Below are 26,264 nucleotides of genomic sequence, written 5' to 3'. Positions count from 1 at the left end.
AGGAAAAGAACATGCAACATGAAAGTTAAACACAAGCCTTCCTCTGTAACAGAAACAGCCGCAGGACAGCCGATAGACCAGAGAACACGATTCACTATTGTGTTAGCGCCGGCGGCGGAAGGACTTAGTCCACCACAAAGTCAAAGAGTCCTTCTTTGTTCAGCTCTAGCCGCGGACGCAGAGCGCGGTGTTCTTCCGCGCTAGCTCCGCAGTCCCCGCCCCCTCGCGGCTCTGGAGAGCTGCCATTCGGCACCGGAGGCGCTCCGCTTTCCCAGAATGCACCGGCAGTCCGCGGGAAACCAAAATGGCGAAGGGTTGTAGCGAAGTGGGCTGTGTTTGAGGCCGGTGTAAGAACGCTCACTCTACCCCTCCCCAACCCTCGTCCCCACGACCTCGGTTTGTGCGTGTGTCTGTGCGGGGTGCCCGGTGGGGCGGGTGCCTAGTAAGTGCTCGGACTCGCAAGGGAAGCGCCCACGGGGTCGTGATTGGTTGTTTTTTCCTGTATGAAGCGGTTGGCACCACTGAAGTGACCGAATGAGGTGAGAGACCTTGGCCTGGGAACCAGGCTCTTCCGGAGGAGGTGGAGGGGGTGGGGAGAAGGAAGAAAGGAAGCAAAAGGGAAAGATGGAGGCTCAAGGTGGGGGTGGGGGCTCCAGTATGTGTATGGGGGTGCCTTGAAAAGAATGGATGGAAAGGAGTAGTCAGTTGGGTACTGCAGAAAATAGGGACTAAAGGAGCGAGCAGGGCATTGGGGGATGTCGGTTGCAGGAACAAGATGAAACGTTGAGACGGGGAAGCTGTGTTTGGAGGGGCAGGAAGGAACCTGGGGCGGGAGACGGTTGGAGGGGCAGGATGAACCTGGTGATGAGGGGGTGGGGAACCGAGGGGAGGAGCCGTTAGGAAATGGGGACTGAGGGAGATGTGGGGACCTGAGTGAAGGGGTTGTCTGGGACCTTAGAGGGCGCAAAGGGAAGTAGCCGCTTGAAACGGGAGGGTGGTGAAATTGCATGGAATTGGAGTATGGGGATAGAGTAGAAGGGCAGGATGTGTGAGGTCAAGGGGAACACTAAGTAGAGCCTGAGAGCAAACCCTGCAAACTTAAAGGGAAGAAGTGGAAGGAAAAGTGTGAGATGGGCGAGAGGTACCTTATATTCGGAGCCCACCAAAAATCTGAGGCAATTCTTCTGTTTAATTAAGTCTAACTGTTAATGCCTGCTCGGATGTAGATTTGTATTATTGTATTCACTTTACAACTGAGGTAATTACGGCTTAAGAGATTTTAACTAATTTGCCAAGATTTCTTAACATGTTTTAGTAGTGCCAGAACTCTTAACTGTGTGTTTTACAATCTGGCGTCCTTGGTTGTTAGAATTTTTCTTGGGAAGCAACTAGAGGGAACAGATGAGATGGATTTATCGGGGTGATTTGACGAACTGTAAGGGTTCGAGAACAATGGGAAAAGGGGTATGAAATGCTATTCTATTCTTTAAAACATTTAACTTTGGTTGAAGATACAGTCCATTTACTAATTCAAATATATAAACCTAGGTAGGCCTGTGTATAATGTAGGAAAGCACCATGTGAGGTCAGTATAGAACTAGAAGTATGTATATAGGGCTGATTTGACTCCAGATGCTCCGGTAGTAGTAACTTTCTCCTTCGGATTGATTCCAGGTGACCCTTCTGTACACCCTGGCTGTAGGTTGGTTTCAGTTTCATGTTTTCATTCTCGAGAATTTCTTTGGCAGTGGATTGCAAAGACAGTGCATTTAAAAGTATTTAGTGTGGATAAAATACAGTGTGCGTCAATTAATGAGTGACCTTTTCGGACGTTTGAAATGCTTTAAATGGAACTGATTTGACTAAGCTTTAAGTGCCCAGTAGTTTTAGCAAGGAAAGAGCTGATTTTAAATTTCTGTTATATTCTTGGGGCTTCCCTGGGAGCTCAGCTGGTAAAGAATCCGCCTGCAATGCGGGAGCCCCAGGTTCGATCCCTTGATATTTGGAATGTTGTTCACCCTCCAAGCAAACGTTTGAAGTGATAACTTGGGATGGGAATATGAGGTGAAGCTTTTTGTTTCTGTTTTTTTAGGTTTCCAAATATAAAAATCTATTTGAATTCACATTTTAAATTTGTTCACCTCCATTTTTTTTTAAGTGCTAAAAATATTTTAAAATATTTGAATTAAAAGTGCACCTGTTTCCTGATACTGCACATTCATGTCAGAGGGCATTAACGAAATCTATACCTACGGGGAAGAAGCGCACTCACAGTTTTAGAAGTAGAAGTATAGAAATCATCTGGCTAAACATTATATCTAGGCAAAACAATGTATTTAATTATGCTTTTAATTATGCCTGTTACCTCAGAACTCAATTAGGAAATTAATTTTATTCTGTGTATTTTGCTATGGGTCATAAACTCTTTGATGTCATGGATTATAAATAGACCTTTTCATTACATCTTTGACTGAAAGGATACTTTGCTTTATATTTCAGCATAATCTTTACATCTGACTTTAGGAAACTGGCAGTATAGTGAAATCTAGTTTAACAGATGGGGAAATTTGCCTCTGAGCATTTGCCAAGGCCAACATCTGTAGCTTAGTCGTTCTGAAAGTAAAATTTAACTCTAGCTTTAGTCAGTCTAAACTTCCATGAATGATATTTCTTTGTTGATATATTATGCTTTGTTTTCCCTGTTCTTCAAGATTTGTTTCTTGTAGCAAAATACAGTATATGTATGTGTGTGTTAAGTTGTTTCAGTCCTGTCCTAATCTTTGCAACCATATGGACTGGAGCCTGCCAGGCTCCTCTGTCCATGGGATTCTCCAGGCAAGAGTACTGGAGTGAATTGCCACGTTCTTCCTGACCCAGGAATCTGACCCAGGGATCTAACCCGCGTGTTTTACATCTTCTGCATTGGCAGGCGGGTTCTTTACCACTAGTGCCACCTGGGAAGCCCAAAATACAGTATAACAACCCTGAATTGGACTATGATGGTTTCTCTGTGGATGTTTTTTAATGTGTTCGAGTAGTGTTCTCCAATGGAACTTTCTGCAGTGATGGCAGCTGTCTATATCTGCTGTACCCAGTATGGTAGCCATAGGCCCATGTGGTGTTAAACACTAGAAATGTAACTAGTGAGGCTGATAATTGAATTTATAATTTAATATACTTCATTTAAACTAAAATTAAAATGGCCATATGTGACTGCTGTATGGGACAGCACAGTATTGCATCCATTTATTAGGAATTGTCAAACCCATTAACCATGGAAACCACACGAACCCGAGGGTAAGGAACTATCTTTGAACTGAAGGGATTCACATTCTCTTTGTACCTTTTAAGGTGAAGTAATCTTCATTTTTGCACACACCATGTCTTCTGTCATGTATCTGTTTTCACATAACATTGCAAAAGAATAATGAAGGTAGCAATGTCTCTTGTTTTTTTTTAAGATACAAGATTCTTTTTCTTTCGTCAAAAACAACAGAAATGGATTTTAAGAAAATTAGTTTACTTTGCTATTTAAAATAATTTGTTATTTTTACACATAAAATTTCAACACATACAAAATGAACAGAAAGAAGTATAAAGAGCTTTTTGATGGAAAATTTATACATGTTGAAATGCAGATATTAACTCTACACTTTAATAGCTTGAGATATAATGCATGTTTTATATTTATATATACATATACTTGGAAGCTTCCCAGGTGGGGTAGCGGTAGAGAACCCGCTTACTCATGTAGGAGACATAAGAGACATGGGTTCATCCCTGGGTTGGGAAGATTACCTGGAGGAGGGCACGGCAACAAGAATCCATGGGATTCTGCCTGGAGAATCCCATGGACAGAGAGACCTGCCGGGCTACAGTCTATAGAGTTGCAAAGAATCTGATATGACTGAAGCGTCTTAGCGGGCAGGCACACAGTCATAAGGGAGAGGCAGCATTTTGGGCTTCTCTGGTGGCTCGGTGGTAAAAAGTCCACCTGCAGTGCAGGAACCTCAGGAGATGCAGGTTCGATACTTGGGTTGGAAAGATCCCCTGGAGGAAGAAAAGGCAACCCACTTCAGTATTCTTGCCTGGGAAATCCCATGGACAGAGGAGCTTGGGGGGGACTACGTCCATGGGGTTGCAAAGAGTTGGACACAACTGAAGTGACTTAGCATGCATACATACATAATTCACATGTATGTACCCTTTTAATTTACAATTCAGTGATTTTTAGTATATTCAGAGTTGTGCAGCCATCATCATTATCTAATTTCAGAACATTTTCTTTACCCCAAAACGAAAGTCTGTATTCATTAGTCAGATCAGATCAGATCAGTCGCTCAGTCGTGTCCAACTCTTTTCGACCCCATGAATCACAGCACGCCAGGCCTCCCTGTCCATCACCAACTCCCGGAGTTCACTCAGACTCACGTCCATCGAGTCAGTAATGTCATACAGCCATCTTATCCTCTGTCGTCCCCTTCTCCTCCTGCCCCCAATCCCTCCCAGCATCAGAGTCTTTTCCAGTGAGTCAACTCTTCACGTGAGGTGGCCAAAGTACTGGAGTTTCAGCTTTAGCATCATTCCTTCCAAAGAAATCCCAGGGCTGATCTTCAGAATGGACTGGTTGGATCTCCTTGCAGTCCAAGGGACTCTCAAGAGTCTTCTCTAACACCACAGTTCAAAAGCATCAATTCTTCGGTGCTCAGCCTTCTTCACAGTCCAACTCTCACATCCATACATGACCACAGGAAAAACCATAGCCTTGACTAGACGAACCTTTGTTGGCAAAGTAATGTCTCTGCTTTTGAATATGCTATCTAGGTTGGTCATAACTTTCCTTCCAAGGAGTAAGCGTCTTTTAATTTCATGGCTGCACTCTTTATTCTTCCCTACCCCTACCCTGGACAACCACTAATCTACTTTCTATGTTTGTATTTTGCCTATCTTGAACATTTCATACGAGTGGAATCATACATTTTTGAGGCCTTTTGTGTTCGGCTACTTTAACCTGTTGTAATGTTTTCAAGGTACATCCATGTTGTAGCACTTGTAGTAAGTACTTCCTTTTTATGGTTAAAATATATTTCATTGTATGGACATACTACAGTTTGTTTATTCATTCATCAGTTCATTGATGTTTTATCCCCACTTTTTGGCTATTAATGAATAATGCTACTGTACACATACATATGCAGGGTTTGTATGGACATGTACTGCCATTTCTTTTAGTTACATAGCTATGAGTGGAATTACTGGGTCAGATGATACCTCTGTATTTAAAGTTTTGAGGAGCTGCCAAACCATTTTCCAAAGGCCCTGGACCCTTTTATAGCCTCACCAGCAACTACAGGGGTTCCATTTTCTCCATATTCTTGCTTATGCTGCTGCTAAGTCGCTTCAGTCTTGTCTGACTCTGTGTGACCCCCATAGATGGCAGCCACCAGGCTCCCCCGTGCCTGGGATTCTCCAGGCAAGAACACTGGAGCGGGTTGCCATTTCCTTCTTCAGTGCATGAAAGTGAAAAGTGAAAGTGAAGTCGCTGAGTCGTGTCCGACTCTTAGCGACCCCATGGACTGCAGCCTTCCAGGCTCCTGCGTCCACGGGATTTTCCAGGCAAGAGTACTGGAGTGGGTTGCCATTGCCTTCTCCAAATCCTTGCTTATACTTGTCTTTTTGATTATAACCATCCTACTGGATGTGCAGTGGTATCTCATTGTGGTTTTGATTTGCATTACCCTGATGGCTAATGCTGTTACATGTTTTAAACCCTGTGGTTATTTGGGTTGTGGTATATCTTGTTTGAATAACTGCCTATTCAGGTCCTTTGCCTCTTAAAAAAAATTGGATTCTCTTTTTAGTGAGAGTTGTAAGCATTTTTGTGTATTTTGAATCCAAGTCCCTTATCAAATGTATGATGTACAGTTATCACCTGTGGGTTGTCTTTTCACTTAATGATGTCCATTGAAACACAGAAGTTTTCAATTTTGAAGATGTTTGATTTATCCCCTTTTTCTTTTTTGCTTGTGGTTTTTTTTGTTATTACTATCATTTTTCAGCTGTGCCGAGTCTTCATTGTTGCTGAGGCTTTTCTCTAGATAGGTGTATCAGTTTCTCATTGCGGTGGCCTCTCTTGTGGAGCATAGGCTCTAGGGCGCCTGGGCTTCAGTAGTTGCAGCATGTGGGCTAGGTATGTAAGGTACTTGGCCTCTGGAGTGCTGGCTCAGTAGCTGTGGAGCTTGGGCTTAGTTGCTCCGCAGCATGTGGAATCTTCCGGGATGGGGGATCGAACGCATGCCTCCTGCATTGTATTCTTGACCACTGAGCTATCAGGGAAATCCCTTGCTTGTGCGTTTGATGTCATACCTAAGAAACCATTCCCTAATTCCAGTACAGTTTTGACAAATGGATATAATTATATATATTCTATCATGGTATCATAGAATATTTTTTTCTTCCTAGGAACCTCACATGTAGCTTTTCTCAGGCTCCTCCGTCTCCCTAATTACAATTCACTTTAATTTATATAATTCACCTAATATAAATACTGGAATCTTGGCAGTATGCATATCTGTTAAAATTTTTGTTTCATAAAATTGTAACTGCAGTCTTAGCTTGAAAAATTCTATTCTACAAGGGATATTATAGTAGTGGCTTAAGAATCTTAACATTATGTGGTGACAGTCCTAACCAACACTTTAAGGGTGTAACATAAAGGTTTTTTTAATGGCTTGTGAAGTCAGTTCTGTTACTTTGAATGGATAAAACCGAGTAGGGACTTAATGAGTTGTTGTTCAGTCACTCAGTCTTTGTGGCCCTGTGAACTCTAGCACGTTTACTTCCAAATGTTCCCTAAGATGAGGATATAAAAATTAGGGGAACAAGGTAATGTGAGGGATTCTTGTGATGATGGAAATATTAGTATCTTGACTGTATTGATGTTAATATTTTTGCTTGTGATATTATTATGCAGTTTTCAAAGATGCTACCATTGGATAAGAGTTACACAGAATCTATTATTTCTTACAGCTGCTTATAAAATACCATTATCTCAAACTAAAATGTTTGATTAAAAAATAAAAATTAGGGGGACAAAAATGGACCAAAGCAGGCATAGCAAGACGAGGGCAAATTTGGTTTGGTTTCAGTTGGTCAGGTTCTAAAAATAGTCAACTTTTGTTTTTCTCTACTCTTACTAATGAAGTTTATATTGCAGATAAAGCTCCCACAATTTTTTTAGGTTGTAGTGGGGGGTTGAAGTGGAAAGACACAGTTATCTACTGGAAAGTACTGAATGTTCACTCAGAAGATTTGGGTTTTTGTTTAATCTACTAACTCTGCAGCAGTTTTAGTTTCTTTACTTATGAAACAGGGATGTTACCCACATATGTTATTCACAGGATTGCTGGGAGGGTCAAGAAGGAAAATAAAGGAGAAAGCGCTTTAAAAACTCTAGGTCCAATGTAATTGTTTAGTATTATTTTCCAAAATCTTTTTCCTGAAGAGTTGTATAGAACAAGAGAAGTACCTATGATGAAACCTATACATTAAAAACACCCTCTGCAACTTCCCTCTCCAGATGACGAGTATGTCAAATAATGAATAATTTATTTTTCCCTATTCATAAGTATGACTTCAAACATGTTAGCTAAATTGCCATGTATCCTGTTGAGTATACTATTTTTAGAAGTGTTACTGAACTGCATGTTGAATTTTTAAAAACCATATTAAAATTTGAAAAATACCAGCTCTTGGTATTTTGGGTTGACCAGTGGTGCTAACTCACCTTAGATAAGCACCCATAGAACTGAAAAACCAAACCAAAACAAAGACCAGTTTCCTAGAACTCACACCCTAGAGATTCTGATTTGAGAAATTTGGTGCAAGCTTTTGTATATTTTTGTGTTTAAAAATTCTTCCCAGTTGATTTTGTTTTGCAGCCAGGGTTAAGAAGTACTGAATTTTGTTCTGGGATCAAGTTTAGGAACTTAGCAGTTCTTACTAAAACATTACTAAGAGCTTACAAAAGGAAGACTAATAATAGACATGTTTTTCATACTTGAAAATTATTTTAGTACTGTTTCCATCATACTCATTTAAAATACTTTAAATAAGAGGTTAATAAAGTAGTTAATGGAACTTTGTAGACTGGGGACTTTGCGAACTGTTAAAGGTTTTGTAAAATTGAATTTGCTGCTGCTGAGCTGCTGCTGAGTCACTTCAGTCATGTCCGACTCTGTGCGACCCCATAGCCGGCAGCCCACCAGGCTCCCCCGTCCCTGGGATTCTCCAGGCAAGAACACTGGAGCGGGTTGCCATTTCCTTCTCCAATGCATGGAAGTGAAAAGTGAAAGTGAAGTCGTTCAGTCATGTCCGACCCTCAGCGACCCCACGGACTGCAGCCTTCCAGGTTCCTCCATCCATGGGATTTTCCAGGCAAGAGTACTGGAGTGGGCTGCCATTGCATTTAGGAGCTATGAATTAGAGAATTCTCTTTTCAGGGAAACATTTAAACAGAGGCTAGATCATCGACTTATTTAGGGATATTATAAGGAGGGTTGTTTTTTTTTCTTTCATTAGCTAGGAAGTTCTTAATTAAGGTTCTAGATTATAATGAAAACAGTGGGCACTGGCTTTCCTTTAGGTTGATGGGAATTGTCAAGGGGAATTGAATTATTCCCCAAATCAAGTTTTTCCTGAGTGTCCTCTTTTATGTTTTTTCTAGGTCTCACAGTATTTTCCACTTCATGTCTAAATCTGTCTCTTAGATTTTTCTTTTTCAAAAACAGGCTTCAGAATATAATCTTTTTCCTTTTTTTTATTTCAAGAGTTTTTGCTATTCATTTAGAGAGGAACAAACAAAAGTGGTCATTTGCAAAGATTAAAAATTTAGAATATTCTTGTAGTATTCACTGGTGCAGTGATTCTCAAATTTTTTGGTCTCAGGAACCCTTTACAATACCCCCCCCTTTAAAAAATATTTGTTTGTTTTTGGCAGCATGGGATCTAAGTTGAGGCATGGCTCAGGGGCTCTCTAGTTGCAGTGCGTGGGCTTAGTTGCCCTCAGTCATGTGGAATCCTAGCTCCCCAACCGGGGATGGAACCCGAGTTCCTGCATTGGAAGGTGGATTCTTGACCACGGAACCACCAGGGAAATGTCCCTGCTTTACACTCTTAATTATTGAGAATCACAAAAAATTTTTCAAGAGTCATCTCTTAATATTTACTGATTATAAATTAAAACTAAGAAAATTAAAAAATGAGAATACTTATGTATATACCCCATTAATCTTAAGAGTGAAATCATCACATAGCATTTGGCCTCTGGAAAATTCCACCCTACAGCTGTGAGAGAATGAATGAAAAAGGCAGATATGTCTTAATATTTAGAAACTAGCTATGACTTTGTAGACCTTGTAGATCCCTAGGGACCATACCTTGAGACTTTCTGCTCCAGTCTCCTGTTTCTTTAGGGAGTTAGGGTGGTTTTATGCATTGCATGGTGATTAACATTCCTAACCACCTCTCCTTAGGCAGATTTTTGTCAATTCCTGGAAAAAACTTGAGGCTCTCAAACATGACCTCCTTCAACTTCTGCCTTTCATATCTACCAGCTTAACTGTAGGTGTACCCATCCTCACATCAGAAGAAATGTATCTTTTTTGATTCAAGGCTATTCTTTCCCTTAAAGATTCAATTTCTCTGACTTGTGTTTTCAGTTATCTTCTAGTATCTTCCTTTCATATTAGAAAAATGGTCAAGACTCTTCATACTTAAATACAGAAAAAGGCATTCAGCTTAACCTTGTATCCTCATGCAGATGTTTGTAGGCTTCTCTTTTCTATGTAGTCAAGCTCTTTGAAAACATAGTTTCAACTTCAGCTCTCATTTAGTTTTATTATTAGATATTTTATATATATATATATCCTTGTAGAAAATTTAAATATGAAAAAACTTTAAAAATTAATCTGTCACCCTGACAGCTACCAAAAATGCTTTTTTAAGTCTCATTGCCTTATTTCTAAGTTTATTTTTCATTTATGCTAAACACTTTAAAATTTCCTTTAGTTGGGTAATGCATGTAGTTGACTAAAAGTATCAGAGTACAGAAACAGAAGGATTTAAAATCAAAAGCTACAGTCTTCAGGCCTTCTGAGTCCTGTTTTGTGAGGGAATTGCTTTCTTTTTAAGTGTTACATTTCTTTGTTCTGCTCATTATTTCCATAATGCTAAATGATACTTTTTATACTATTTGATTTATTCACTTTAGACATTTTGCTGGATAAAGACATTCCTGTTGCGGTAAAGATTCAGTTCACTTAGGCCCTACATCTCTTTTCTCCTTTCCAGTTTTGGGTTTTCTGTTGGTTAGTTCTTCAAACTTAAACCTTCTTTCATATTCTGTCAGCTTTAGACTTTATTCCTCTACTGTAAGGCAAGTTAAAAAGTCCCTTCCTTTGCTTTGATTTCTCTTCCTCCTTCCACTGCTTAATTTTTATCTTTACATTCCTTTTCAGTCTTAATTTTTTTTTTCCTTTTTGTAATCCAGACTGGTTGCTCTCTAGATTTTTTTCATGGCTGCCATTATGGGAATTCTCTATGTTGCTCTCTTGGGTTGGGTGTTGTATTTCTTGCATCCCATGATTTTTCTTTCTTGGAGGATATTTCCTCACTTTACTAGAGCCAAATCCTCAAATCTTGGTTTAAGATCTTAACATTTATTTTATATACCTTCAGTTTTTCAAATTTAGTTTGGTTGATTGGGATTCTAGTTTGAACATTATTTTTCTGCACAATTTTGAGGCAATCCATTGTCTTAGAGAATCTAGTGTTTCTCTTAAGTCTAATTCTGATTCTCATTCTTTTGTAAGTAACTTGATTTTTCTCTTTGGAAGTTTATTGAGTCTCCTGTTTTCATTGTTATGCAGTTTCATGTGAATTTAGGGTTTTTGAAAATCAGTACCTTGAAGTCTTATCATTTTGAAGATTTCTGTTGTCTTTCCACCTTGGGAAATTTCCTTTCGGTTCAATTCAGTCTCAGTCGTGTTCGACTCTTTGCGACCCCATGGACTGCAGCATGCCAGGCCTTCCTGTCCCTCACCAACTCCCGGAGTTTACCCAAACTCGTGTCCATTGAGTCGGTGATGCGATCCATCCTCTGTCATCCCCTTCTCCTGCCTTCAATCTTTCCCAGCATCAGGGTCTTTTCAGATTTCCTTTTATTATTATTTAAAAAATAATCCCTCACATCTGTTAGATTGACTGTTACCAAAAAGTCGAATAACAAGTATTGGTGAGGGTGTAGAGAAAGGGAATCCTGTGCACTGTCGGTGGGAATGTAAATTGGTGCAGCCACTACGAAAAACAGTATGAAAGTTCCTCAAAAAATTAAAAACAGAACTACCATATGATCTAGCAATCCCATTTCTGGGTATTTATTTCAAGAAAATGGGAGCAGGAACTCGAAATGGTACACAGTTGACCTAAAAGGACACAGGTTTGAAGTGTGTGGATTCCACCTAATGTGGATTTTTTTCAATAAATAAGAGTACCTGTATTTTCACTTCATAGATCTTTAAATTAACTAAGCGTTGGGGGAAAGTTTGTTTGATTAGAGATCACAAAATGTGGAACCAAATGAACTAGAATTTGATTATAATTCTATCCAAGACTATTTCAGCTTATTGACTTTGAGTTATCAGTTCCTTTGTTTTTGAGTCAGAAATAGGAGCACTCAGCTTTTTGACTGTGCATTGGTGTGGGGGTTGATTGGTGGCTCTAACCTCCAGCTTGTTCAGGGGTCAACTGCATATACTTCCTATGTTCATTGCAGCATTGTGTTTATAATAGCAAAGACTTGGAAACAACCTGAGTGCCTATCAATGGATGAATGGATAAAGAAAATGAGGTAGGGTTTTGTAGGTGTGTGTATAATGAAATATTCAGCCATTAAAAAGAATGAGATCTTGCAATTTGTGGCAACATAATGTTTGGATCTTGAGGGCATTATGCTTAGTGAAATGAGTCAGAGAAAGATATTGTATGATCTAAAACAACAATAGCAACCAAAAAACCTAAGCTCATAGATACAGAGAACAGATTGGTGATTGCCAGAGTTGTGGGCTATGGGTGTGGGTTGGACAAAATGGGTGAAGGAGGTCAAAAGGTACAAACTTCCAGTTTGTAAATAAAATAACAAAATTATATCCCCAAAATAAGGTTTGGAGATATAATGTACAGCATGCTGCTGCTGCTGCTAAGTCACTTCAGTGATGTCCAACTCTGTGTGACCCCAGAGACAGCAGCCCATTAGGCTCCGTCGTCCCTGGGATTCTCCAGGCAAGAACACTGGAGTGGGTTGGCATTTCCTTCTCCAGTGCATGAAAGTGGAAAGTGAAAGTGAAGTCGCTCAGTCGTGTCCCACTCTTAGCGACCCCATAGACTTCAGCCTACCAGGCTCCTCCGTCCATGGGATTTTCCAGGCAACAGTACTGGAGTGGGGTGCCATTGCCTTCTCCAATGTACAGCATAGTGACCTATAATTAATATGCTGTATTGCATATTTGAAAGTTGCTAAGAGAGTAGAACTTAAAAGTTCTCATACAAGAAAAAAGATTGTGACTGATGTTAACTAGATTGTTGCTAACTGATGTTAAACTAAACTTTTATTGTCATTTCAAAATATATACAAATATCAAATCATATTGTATACCTGAAACTAGTATAGCATATGTCAGTTGTATCTCAATGAAAGAAATGTTAACTAACAAAAATAAATTAAGTGCTGTGGAAATGTATTTCTAGATAGGAAAAGGTGTTTCAAACTACTGTTAAATGTCTTTTTTTAAAGGCTTATTACAGAGCAGTATATAGAGGAGACCTGATTTTTGGGGTGGAGGGCTATGTAATTCTTAAAATTTATTGACTTTAATTGGAGGATAATTACTTTATAATATTGTGATGGTTTTTGCTCTACATCGACATGGAAGCAGAACATATTTTTAGAGATGATAATATATATCCACACGGGTCAAAAAAATTTTTTTTTGTCCTGTGCTATCTCTTGGTTGATGGCCTCTTTTCTTTTATATTGTCCATTTTCTTGATGATTTACTCTGTTCCCCACCCTCACTCCCCAATATTCCGGGATATTGACTTATTTTTCCTGTTCAATTAAACTTTTTCTTAAATCTTATTTTTAATTTCTAGGGGCTTGTTTGTGGATTCTGATTGTTCCTTTTTTACATCGTCATGTTTTCAGTTTTTGGATGCAACATATTTTTTATTTTTTTCTATGTGTATTTTTAGACTCTATTTATTTGCTAGCTAGCTGCACTGAGTCTTAGTTGCCACACATGGAATCTTTGATCTTTGTTGCAGCTTGTGGGATCTTTAGTTGTGGCATGCAAACACTTAGTTGTGGCTAGTTTCCTGACCAGGAATCAGTCCGGGGTCCCCTGCATCAGAAGTGCAGAGTCTTAGGCAGTGGACCACCAGGGAAGTCCCTGGACATTGTCCCCCCCCACCCCACTTTTTGGCTGTTACGAATAATGCTACTATAAACATACATATGCAGGGTTTGTATGGACACGTGCTTCCATTTCTCTTTTAGGTATGTAGCTATGAGTGGAATTATTGGGTCAGATGATACCTCTGTTTAAAGTTTTGAGGAACTGCCAAACCATTTTCCAAAGGCCCTGCACCTTTATAGCCTCAGCAGCAACAATGAGGGTTCAGTTTCTCCACATCCTTGCTTGTACTTGTCTGTCTTCTTGACTATAACCATCCTTGTGGGGAACTTACCTGTTGGTCCGGTGGTTAAGAATCCTCCCTCCATTGCAGGGGACGTGGGTTCAATCCTTGGTCTAGGAATTAAGATCCCACATGCTGTGGAGCAACTAAAGCTGCACACCACAACTATAGTCCCCATGTGCTGTAAATACTGAGCCTGTGCTCTGCAACTGGCCAGTCCCATGCACTGCAACAAGAGAAGCCTGAGCACCACGACTAGAGAGCCCAAGTGCTGCAGCTGCTGAGCCTGCGAGCTCTAGAGCCCTTGCTCAGCAGCTAGAGAAAGTGTGCGTGCTGCAACAGACCCAGCATAGCCAAAAAATACAAAAAACCAAACCATGCTAGTGGATGTGCAGTGGTATCTCTTTGTGGTTTTGATTTGCATTACCCTGATGGTTGATGATGTTGAGCATGTTTTAAACCTTATAGTTATTGGCCTGTTGTATACCTTCTTTGAAGAACTGTCTATTTAGGGCCTTTGCCTATTTGAAAAATTGGATTCTTTCTTTTTTTTTTTCCACTGAGAGTTGCAAACATTCTTTGTGCATTTGGGGTACAAGTCCCCTATCAAATGTATGATGGGTAATTATTTTCTTCTGTGGGTTGTCTTTTCACTTGATGGTGTCCTTTGAAGCACAAAAGTTTTTGATTTTTGATGAAGTTTAATTTATCCCTTTTTCCTTTTTCACTTGTGCTTTTGATGTTATCTGAGAAACTGTTTTCTAACACAGAGTCACAAAAGATTTACATTCTTTTTTTCTAAGAATAGTTTTAGGTCTTATATTTGATCTGTGATCCATTTTGTGTCAATTTTTGTGTACCGTGTGAAGTAAGTATCCAGCTTTATTCTTTTTTTTTTTTTTTAATTTTATTATTTGTCAGCTCTGCTGGGTCTTTGTAGCTGTGTGGGCTTTTCTTTAGTTGTGGGAAGCAGAGGCTATCTACTTGCCATCCACAGGCTTCTTATCGCAGTGGCTTCTCTTGCTGCTGAGCTTAGGCTCTAGGGATTTGGGCTTCAGTAGTTATGGTGCACAAGCTCAATAGTTGTGGTGCACGGGCTTAGTTGCTCCGTGGCATATGGGATCTTCCTGAATCAGGGATCAAACTCCTGTTCCCCCCATTGGCAGACGTTTCTTTGTCACTGAGCCACAAGGGAAGCCCCGGCTTTATTCTTTTTACATTTACCTATTCCCTAGAACCGTTTGTTAAAAAAAATTCTTCTTTCTCCATGAAATTGTTTTGGCAGTCTTTTCAAAGATCAATTGATCATAAATGTAATAGTTTGTTTCTGGATTCTTAATTTCATCCCACTCATTTACTTTTGTGTGCTTATGCCTGTATCATAATGTCTTCATTACCATTGTTTTTAAGTTCTGAAATTGGGAAGTACTCACGGTAGTTTTGTCATTCTTTTTCAAGGTTATTTGGGTATTCTTTGTTCCTCGCTTCATGTGAATTTTAGGATCTGTCAGTTTCTGCAAAAAAAAAGGCAGCTGGGATATTCATTAGGTACTGCTTCAGATCAGTTTGGGAAATATTGCCATCTTAACAGTGTTAACATCTGTGAACTTAAATGAGTTGACTTCCCATTCATGTAGGTCTTATTTAATTCCTGTCTCTGTTGTTGTGTAGTTGCCATTGTACAAGCTTTTCACTTTTTGGTTAGATTTATTCCATAAATATTTTGTCCTTTATGGTGCTATTGCAAATTAAATTTTTTCTTAATTTCATTTTCTGATTGTTCATTGCTAGTTTATAGAAACAGTTGATTTTTGTATGTTAATCTTGTATTCTGCAACCTTGCTGAACTGATTTATTAGTTTTAGTAGTTTGTGTATGTGTATATGTGTGTGTATTCTGAATCACTACTTGAGTTTTATAGCATACTTTTCTCTCATAGAATCAGTTTTGGTGACATCATGAATATTGATGACATTATTTCTTAGAGCTAATCTATGAAATAATTAAAATAATTATATAAAGGTTATACACACACACACACCCCTGAATGGCCTAGTGGTTTCCCTACTTTTTTCAGTTTAAGTCTGAATTTGGCAATAAGTGGTTCATGATCTGAGCCACAGTCAGCTCCCGGTCTTGTTTTTGCTGACTGTATAGAGCTTTTCCCATCTTTGGCTGCAAAGAAAATAATCAGTCTGATTTTGGCATTGACCATCTGGTGATGTCCGTGTGTAGAGTCATCGCACGTGTTGTTGCAAGAAGGTATTTGTTATGACCAGTGCGTTCTTTTGGCAAAACTCTGTTAGCCTTTGCCCTTCTTCATTTTGTACTCCAAAGCCAGGCTTGCCTGTTACTCCAGGTATCTCTTGACTTCTGCCTTTTGCATTCCAATCCCCTATGATGAAAAGGACATCTGTTTTTGGTGTTAGTTCTAGAAGGTCTTGTAGGTCTTAATAGAACCATTCTACTTCAGCTTCTTTGGCATTTGTGGTTGGGCATAGACTTGGATTACTGTGATATTGACTGGTTTGCCTTGGAAACAAACAGAGATCATTCTGTCATTTTTGAATTTGCACCCAAGTACTGCATTTAGGACTCTTCTGTTGACTGTGAGGGCTACTTTGTTTCTTCTAAGGGATTCTTGCTGACAGTAGTAGATATAATGGTCATTGGAATTAAATTCGCCCATTCTAGTCCATTTTAGTTCACTGATTCCAAAACATTGATGTTCAGTTTTGCCATCTCCTGTTTGACCACTCCCAATTCCCGTTTGACCTAACATTCTAGGTTCCTATACAATATTGTTCTTTACAGCTTTGGACTTTACTTCCATCACCGGTCACATCCACAGCTGGGTGTTATTTTTGCTTTGGCTCCGTCTCGTCATTCTTTCTGGAGTTATTTCTCCACTCTTCTTCAGTAGCATATTGGGCACCTCCCGACCTGGGGAGTTCATCTTTCAGTGTCGTATCTTTTTGCCTTTTCGTACTGTTCATGGGGTTCTCAAGGCAAGAATACTGAAGTGGTTTGCTATTCTCTTCTCCAGTGGACCACATTTTGTCAGAACTCCCCTCCATGACCTGAAAGTTCTAGGATCCACAACAGATTTCCCAACCTGGGGATCTGGCAAAGGGACTGAAAATCCCCAGGGAATTTGCCTTTGACGTTATTAATAGACATCAAAAAAAAGAATTTTCAGCTTTTTGAGGAGTGTCTGGCACAAATACCACTTTACTATTGCTAGGTGAGGTTTTTTTTTTCTTTTTTAGAATTATAGTTTTATACTATTAAGATGTTTTAAACATATAGAAACAAAATAAACCAATTTTCAACAAGAGAGATGATAATTTCCTTCTCACAGTTTAAGGTTTCCTTACGGATACTTGAACCTCTCTACTGACAGTCTAAGGACTTTTATATAGCAGTTCATGAATTCTATTAGACAGAAGAGTGGTTTATGCAGCTCTGGTTAAGTGTACTTATCTATTACTAAAAATGTATTTATACTGAATTTCAGAGCATTCTCATGTAGTTTTGGGTTCTAATGACATTACCTTTTTTTTCCCTGTTTTTTTAAATTTGTGAATTTCTTTTATTGAAGTGTAGTTGATTTACAGTGTTGTATTTGTTTCAGGTGTACAGCAAAGTGATTGTTACATATTTTTTTTGCAGATTCTTTTGCCTTGTAGTTACTATAAAATATTGAGTATAGTTCCCTGTGCTATACAGTAGGTCCTTGCTGGTTATCTGTTTTTATACATAGTGTGTTTATGTTAGTTCCAAACTCCTCTAATTTCTCCCTCTCCCCTCTTTTCCCCCTTGATAACCCACAAGTTTGTTTTCTTGTTCATTTTTATTTTTCAAGATTACACGTAAAGCGATATCTAATATTTGTTTTTCTCTATCTGGCTTACTTCACTTAGCAGGATAATCTCTTGGTCCATCCATATTGCTGCAGATGGCATTGTTTGTTTTTTTATGGCTGAGTTATTTTGCATTTTGGGCTCCTCAGGTGGCTCAGTGGTAAAGAATCTGCCTGTCAGTGCCGGAAACGGGGTTCAATCCCCAGGTCAAGAGAAGGAAATGGAAACCCACTCCAGTATGCTTCCCTGGGAAATCCCATGGACAGAGGACCTGGCATGCTATTCAGTCCTTGGTTTCACAAAAGAGTTGGACACGCCTTAGCAGTTAAACAACAACATTAGCGTTGTCGGTTTTGTTGTTTTAAATCTGTGGTTACCTGCTATCTACTGAATGCAGTATAGCTAATTATTGCATGTAAGATAACTGTTCATCTCATAACTAATATATCATCAGGGATATGCAAACTGATATTACTAGCTAAATAATAAAATGTCACTGTGGAGACATTCTGTTTTCTATTTGCACAGTTTAGATGACTGGATATTATGATGAAAAGGCACCAACTATCCTTTTAAAAAATCCAATATAGTCTTGAAATGTTATACTGTCTCTAATTTGGTATTTCTTTGCCATTCAAAAAACACTTATGTTATATTTAAGTGTCATTTACAAATTTTAAAAAGGTAGTGATCTTTTATTAATAGTTTATAAAAATATTTTTGTGATCACAAAATATTATACTTGTTGCAAAAGCCTGAACATATGAAAGTGTTCTATAGAACTGATATTTTTTCCTAAATATGAAGATTTTAAAGTATAATTTCACGAAGAGAGCCAAAGCCACACTCAACTGAATTGTAAACACCTCTGTCATTGCCTGACCTGTTAGGTGGCTAAGCTATTTTTAATTCTAGAGGATATAGGCTGAAACTGAGATTGGGGTGGAGAATTGCCTTTCTGCTTTTGGTTTCAGTCTTCAAGTGAGGTGAAATTAAGGCAACTTAAAAGTTTTTGGCTTTTTCTATAGTAAAATATGTGCATTCATAGGATAGTGATATTTGCTTGATAGGTGAATTTTTTTTTTTTTACTTATATATGTGTATTGGTGAATATAAGCTTTGATTAATTTTTTAGGAGATTATTATTAAGTACCTGTTGTTTTCTGCCAGACACTATGTAAAGTTTTAGAGAACAATATATTTCCTTTCACTTGTAATTTGAAATGCAAATTCCATTTGTTAGAAGTTGTTAGGTGATACATTCCTAGAAAATTCTTTGATTATGTTTTTAATATATGTTTTACACAGAAGATTTAGACTTAATCATCAGTTTATGAAAGAGTAGGTTTGTTAGACTATTAATATTTATGGTTAGTAAATAACCTAGTTTCAACAATCTCTTCATTCTTTAACCAGTAACTTGTATTAATGGTTAGGTTTGCCCATCCCAAAACATCTTTTGATCTCTGAGGAGCTTAGAAAGTGTAAGCTAAACTCAGCCTGTTTGTCTTTACTTTTAAGCCCCATGTAGTCTGGCATTGGCACCCCACTCAATACTCTTGCCTGGAAAATCCCAAGGACGGAGGAGCCTGGTAGGCTGCAGTCCATGGGGTTGCTAAGAGTTGGGCACGACTGAGCGACTTCACTTTGACTTTTCACTTTCATGCATTGGAGAAGGAAATGGCAACCCACTCCAGTGTTCTTGCCTGGAGAATCCCAGGGATGGGGGAGCCTAGTGGGCTGCCGTCTATGGGGTCACACAGAGTCCGACACGACTAAAGTGACTTAGCAGCAGTAGCAGCAGTCTGGCATTTAATTAAGCCCAGTGATCATAGGTGACTTTGGAATGGTTAACTTCAATAAACAGTTTTTATTGCTTATTTTCCCTAACCTACTTTATTAGGTACATCTGATACGTTACTATCTCCTTTTTCTCAGTTGTCTTTTTTTTTTTTAATGCTATTTCTCTCTCTGGGTTATCTTTCCATTTCTGTGGTGACTCTTTTCCTTAGAGGATTGTTTTGATCATCTTTTAAAAGAGTTTTCATGAGATTCCCAGATTTGACTTCATAAACTTTTCGCTTTTCTTAGTAGGCTGGAGGTAGGTGCTGACATAAGGTTGTCAGCTTTTTATTTTGGAAAGTAAAAATGTTTAAAAAAACTGCCACTTATCACCATTATTTTGTAAAAGAAGATATATTTCAGCTCCAAGAACGTGAAAAGGATATGCCCTCAAAATACAGAATGGTCTATAAGGTGATTAACTTAAAGCTCAGTATAATTTTAACTTGATTAAAGCTCAGTATATCCTTGCTTTTCTTACTTTGTTATATATAGATTGACCCTGGTCTGTGGACTTAATTACATTTGATAACTGCTGACTTAAAACAGTAAGATTTTTGAGCTGAAATCAAGGGGAAGGGAGTGTGGGTAGTTCTGTGAAAAAACTGTGAAGTGTATCTTAACATATGAAGGGCTTCAGAATAAACCTTCATGAAAAAGCCCCCTACTTTTACTTCATATGGCTTTTCATATAGCGGCTCTTAATGTTCTGTAGAACTGTTATTCCAGAACTGTTACTTCCTTTGGGAAACACTGCTGTGGATGTTGATGTTACCAAGAGTATTTCTTAACTTTAATAATTTTCTAATATTCATAAAATATTACTTGCTGAGAGTATAAAACATCAAATAGTTGTAAAATTAAAAAAATTTTAACGAAAATACGCAGTTTGTCTGTTCCCACTACCCTTCTTAGAGGCAACTGTTTTTAACTTTTAGCTATTTCTTCTTTTTATTCTTTTCCCTAAAGGTACAGTTTATTAGTTTCAACAGGAGAACAAAAATAAAGTCACAGAGCAAACCGGACAGACAGGGTGAGGTAGGTTTTTAATGTGGATTAGATGGCAGGTTCCTTGCTCTCATCAGGGCACAGGTGTTACAGGTCTCCATTTTTGATGGAAGGTTTGAAACAGGATAGACAAATGGTCACATCTGCCTTTGCACAGACAAGTTTAGGAAAACTAGTAAGAGCAGCTAGTTTTAAAGTTTAATAATTATCTGCCAAGGTGGAAGTGTCTAGTTTAACTCAAATTCTTTTCCCACTATATAGTAGACTTTTCGGCAATGTGGGCTTTCCAGGTGATGCTGGTAGTAAAGAACCTGTCTGCCAGTGCAGGAGACATGGTTTCATCCCTGGGTAGCGAAGATCCCCTGGAATAGGAAATGGCAGGCTGCCCCAGGAGCGACTGAGCACAAACACATCTGCAGTAAAGAGATACGTTTTTTAATTTTCATCCTAAATTTAACAATCAACCTCCATGCATTCAAAACTGATAAACAGAGTTTTTTGATGTGAGAATTATTCAGAAGCGTCATTATCTGAACCTCTCGATGTATTTTCTCCAGATGGCTTGAATCTAATCATGTTTTGTCAATTATTTTTATTGCAACCTGTGTTTTGGTGACTCGATGCCCAACTAGCTTCACCACCAAGAAATTGCCCTTGCCTAGGGTCCGCTGATGTTGTAGAAACCCACCTGGAAGGGCTTCTGCTGGCCTTGGCCCCAAGCCCGTGGGGTCTGTGCCTCACCTCCATTACGGCTCTGGGCCATACTAATGGTGGTGGCTGGGATACCTCTCGCCCCATGACCCGCCTCTGCTGCCTGCATGCTGCTTGTTAGCTCTCCTGTTTCTTCTTTATATTGCTAAAGAAAACATATCATCAGTTTGAAGTATTTTCTTCCTGTGATGTTAAATGAGAAATTTTCCTCATTTAGTCTCTTCCAGCATTCTTTCAATATGGTTATACAAAAAATTTCAAACTCCATTTTCCTTTGTAGGATTTTATAAAAATAGTTTACATATGACCCACATAGAGTATGATGTTGGAAAGTAATCATGAGGCTTCAGTCAGTTAATACATGCATAGATATTAGAACAATGTCAGAAATTTGTTAGATATTTTTAGCTTTTATCTCTAGAATTCTTTTCTTATACAACTGTATTTCAAAGTTGTCTCACTAAAAATTAAAATTTGCTTAGTTTTCTTTGAACATTGAAATATTCACTCATCTTTCCACAGTTTGTAAAAGGTCTTGGAGTATACTTTTTGACATCTGTTTTATAACTTAATCAGTCAGTTTATTTTTCTTGAAATACTCTTCTGGAGCTCTTCTGGAGTTCTTCTCTAATCTGTACTCGTAGCTCTCTAAAAGATGTCTTGGGGCTTGCCTGCACCATCATTCCTTTGCCTGTCTGCTGTGTTGACTCCCTTGTCTCCTAGGTCTGCCTTTTATTTGGTTTACTCCCACTCTTTGGGATCTTCTGTAAGGGTCAGAGAAAGTGTGTTTGGAGATAAGTCTTTACAGATTTCATAGGCCTGAAAATACTCTTGCACTACCTTCATTCTTTTTTTGGTTGAAGACAAGAGGCAACCAGGGATTCAGCCCACAGGCCCTTTAGTGGAAGGGCAGAGTCTTAATCACTACACCACCAGGGAAGTCTGACCTTCACTCTTGATCCATAATTTGGCTCGTTATAAAGTTGATTTTCACCCTATTTATTTTTCACTTAGAATTTTAAATGAGTACTTTCACTGTCTTTTAGTGTTTCATGTTGCTCTAATGATACCCAGGTGGCTCAGTGGTTAAGAATCCAACTGCCAGTGATAGTTTTATTTTTTGTTTTTTTTAAGAAACCTACATTCTGTTTTCCATAGTAGTAGTTATCAATTTACATTCCCACCAGTAGTGCAAGAGGGTTCCCTTTTCTCCATACCCTCTCCAGCATTTATTGTTTGTAGAGTTTTTGATGATGGCCATTCTGACAAGTGTGAGGTAATGTCTCATTGTAGTTTTTATTTGCATTTCTGTAATAATGATTGATGTTGAGTATCTTCTCACATGTTTGTTGGTAATCTGTATGTCATCTTTGGAAGAACGTTAGGTCTTTCACCTGTTTTTTGCGTGTATTGTTTGTTTTTTGATACTGAGCCTGCTTGAGCTGCTTGTGTATTTTGAAAATTGACCCTTTATTAGTTGCTTCATTTGCATGTATATTCTCCCATTCTGAGTGTTGTCTTTTCATCTTATTTATGATTTCCTTTGCTGTGTAAAAGCTTTTAAGTTTAATTAGGTCCCATTTGTTTATTTTTGTTTTATTTTCATTACTCTGAGAAGTGGGTCAAAGAGGTTAGCGTTTGTCAGATGCTTTTTCTGCATCTGTTGAAGTGATCATGTGGTTTTTATTCTTCATTTTGTTAATGTTGTATATCAGATTGACTGACTTATGAATGTTACACCATCCTTGCATCTCTGGATGATCCCACTTGATTATGGTGTGTGATTTTTTAATATTTTGTTGAATTCAGTTTGCTACTATTTTGTTGAGTATTTTTTGCATCTGTGTTTATCAGGGATATTGATTTGTGGTTTTCTTTTCTTGTGAATCTTTGGTTTTGGTCTCAGGCTAATGCTGGTTTCATAAAATGAATTTGGAATTGTTCTCTTGCCTTCTGTTTTTTTGAAGGAGCTGGAGATGGATTGGTATTAATTCTTCATCGAATGTTCTGTAGAATTTAGCAATGAAGCCATTTGATTCTGGATTTTTGTTTGTTAGGAGTTTGTTTAAAAATTAATGGTTCCATCTCCTTACTTCAGTCTGTTCAGATTTTCTCTTCATCATTCATTCTTGGGAGGTTGTATGTTTCTAGGAATTTATTTGTTTTCTTCTGTGTTGTCCTTGTTGGTGTATAATTGTTCATTGTAGTCTCATGATTCTTTGTGTTTCTGTTTTATCAGTTAACATCTCCACTTTCATTTCTGATCTTATTGATTTCTCTTTTTCTTGGTAACTAGCTAAAGATTTGTCTATTTTGTTTATCTTTTCAAAGAACCATGTCTTAGGTTTCATAGACCATATCTATTGTCTTTTAGTCTCTATTTTATTTATTTCTGCTCTGATCTTTGTTATTTCCTTCTTTCCGCTAACTCTGGCCCTTGTTCTTCTTTTTCTAGTTCCTTGGGGTGTAAAGTTAGGTTGTTTACTATAGATTTTTCTTGTTTCCTGACATAGAGCTGTATTACTATGGAATTCCTTCTTAGAATTGCTTTTGCTCCATCCTGTATGTTTTGGTATGTTCTTTTTCCATCTTTATTTGTCTTAAGATATTTTTTAATATCTCTTTTGATTTTTCTTTGAATTGTTGGTTGTTCAGTAGTATGTTGTTTAATTACGTATTTGTGAATTTTTCAGTTTTTTTCCTTAGAATCAGTTTCTATTTTCATACCATTGTAGTGGGGAAAGACTGTAATAAAAGACACAAAAGGGCATTACATAATGGTAAAGGGGTCAATACAACAAGAGGATTTAATATTTGTAAATACTTATGCACCCAAATAGGATCACTTAAATGTTTAAAAAATACTAACAGACCCAAAGGGAGAAATACACAGCAGTACAATAATAATAGGGGACTTTAATACTCCCTTTTTATCAGTGGGTAGATCATGCTACAGAACCTCAAAAAGGAAACATTGACCTTAAATGATCCAAGTGGATTTTCACAGATATATACAGAACATTCCATTCAAAAGGAACAGAATTATACTTTCTTCTGTTCCATCATGTGTTTCATGTGTACATGGAATATTCTCCAAGATACATTATATGTTAGGCTACAAAATAAGTCTTAACGTTTTTCTTTTCTATTATAGATATTTTAAAAAATGACTTATCTAAGTACTGCATTAGCCAAATCTGAAAAGTTTTAATATATGATATTTTTATAATTGTTCAACTCAAAATACTTGATGATTTCCATTATGGTTGCTTCTTTGGCCCGTGGGTTATTTTAGAAGTATATGACTAAGTTTTTAAAATTTTAATTTACATTCTTACTGCCTTTTAGTTTTATACCATTGCAGTCAGAGAACATAATCATATGATTTTTATGGCTTGACATTTGTTGAGGCTTGTTTTATGTCTTAGTATGTGGTCAGTGTTTATAAATATTTTGTCTAATAGACAGCTGTTCTTTGATGAAACAGATAGTTTAACATTGCTGCTGTTTTCCTCCTAATTTCCCTTGCTTCCCTCGTATTATCCTCCCATTCTCTCAAGTTGAAAACCTGGGAATTATTCTGAATTTCTTGTTTGCTTTTAATACCACATGGAGTTAATTCTTGATATCTGTCCAGTATACTTTTAAAATTATTTAATATCATTACTAAAATAAAAACCTTGGAAAGCCTAAAGTATATAAACTAAGTTACTCAAAGCCCTGCTATACATGACTCTAATTCATGTTGTTATTTTCTTGTTCATAGATTATTGTGGATTTATTACAGTTCCCATCTTTTCTCTCCTTTGATAGCATATATTTATTTGTATGTTTATTCATTCAGCCAGTATTGAGAACCTATTTTGTGCTAGATACCGGGTATATGTAGGCTTCCCAAGTGGCTCAGTGGTAAAGAATCCACCTACCAATACAGGAGACATAGGTTCAATTCCTGCGTCAGGAAGATTCCCTGGAGAAGGAAATGGCAACCCATTCCAGTATTCTTGCCTGAAAAATCCCATTGACAGAGGAGCCTGGCAGGTTACTGTCCATGGGGTTGCAAAGAGTCCAACATGACTGAGCACACACACATGCCTTATATGTATTTTTCATTTGGCCAATGTTATTTTTTGCGACTTTTTCTCTGAAGTTTTGTACCTAAAAAAGTGTGTATTGTTGTGGAACTTTATGCCTTTGCATATGTTCTCTAGGCTTACAAAGCCCTTTCTAAAGTTCATCTGGGAAACTACTGCTCATGTTTCAGGTTAATTAGCTGAGTGTTGATGAAGTCTTGACTGACCTTGTCTTGCTCCTTGATAGATTAGAAATTCTTTTTGAGTGTGTTCATTATAGGAAATGTTTTTTCATGCCCTTTTGTTTCCCCATTTAGTCTGTGGTTCCTTGGTATTATGTTATATATTTGTTTCTCTTACCACCTAGCATAGTACCTGGGATGTAGCAGATATTTAACAGGTAGAATCATCATATTTGCCTTAACTTCCATTTGGCCTCTTCTTCATAATGGTTTGGGGAATGGTTTGTTGCTTAAATTGTCTGGTTAATTAAAAAGTATATTTGTTCTGAGATACCAGTTTTCAGCTATTAATAGCTTAAGAGACAAAAGTGTATGAGTTAGTTGTTTATAGTAAAGGTGTATTCTGGGACTACACTGGCATTCAAATGGTTAAGACTCTATGCTTCCAATGTAGGAAGTGCAGGTTTGATCCTTGGTCGGGGAACTAAGATCTCATGTGCCGTGCAGTGTGCCTCCTCCCCACTAAAGAAAGCCATATACATATTTAATATGTAAAATATGTATTATTTTATACATAATCCACTGTGAATGGGAATTAGGATTCCAAGTTGCCTAGTCTATAATTTGTCATTTAACTTATTTGCAGTGTTCCTAATACTTACTATCCACTGTAATGGTTTCAAAATTTAAACCTGTGCTCTAATTGAGTGTGTTTCTTCTCAGCATTACCCAGCTGTAGGACTGAGGTATCTGCTGATTCTGAGCCTCTAGTAGTAACCCTGACCAGGTGTCCCAGCAAAGGGAGGGTTGAGAGGATACCATCTACAGTTATT

General features: G+C 38.0%; 1 protein-coding gene across 3 annotated transcripts in view; it reads left to right on the top strand.

The window, feature by feature from the left end:
• Positions 1-262: 262 nt before the first annotated feature.
• The window catches only part of MTF2 (metal response element binding transcription factor 2), a 74,021-nt gene continuing 48,019 nt past the window's right edge, over positions 263-26,264 (top strand). For 2 of the 3 annotated variants that reach the window (XM_005894687.2, XM_005894683.2), the window contains exon 1: positions 264-539. Coding sequence is in view for 1 of the 3 variants with exons in the window: in XM_005894683.2 (XP_005894745.1) it covers positions 535-539 (5 nt within the window). In the remaining 2 variants the exon portion in view is untranslated. Of the gene's footprint in view, positions 540-26,264 lie in introns of all 3 variants that reach the window. The other variant, XM_070367670.1, reaches the window with a different exon arrangement.

The sequence above is a fragment of the Bos mutus genome, chromosome 3, assembly GCF_027580195.1.
Source record: "Bos mutus isolate GX-2022 chromosome 3, NWIPB_WYAK_1.1, whole genome shotgun sequence".
Taxonomy (NCBI): domain Eukaryota; kingdom Metazoa; phylum Chordata; class Mammalia; order Artiodactyla; family Bovidae; genus Bos; species Bos mutus.
This window is presented reverse-complemented; position numbering and strand designations above follow the sequence as displayed.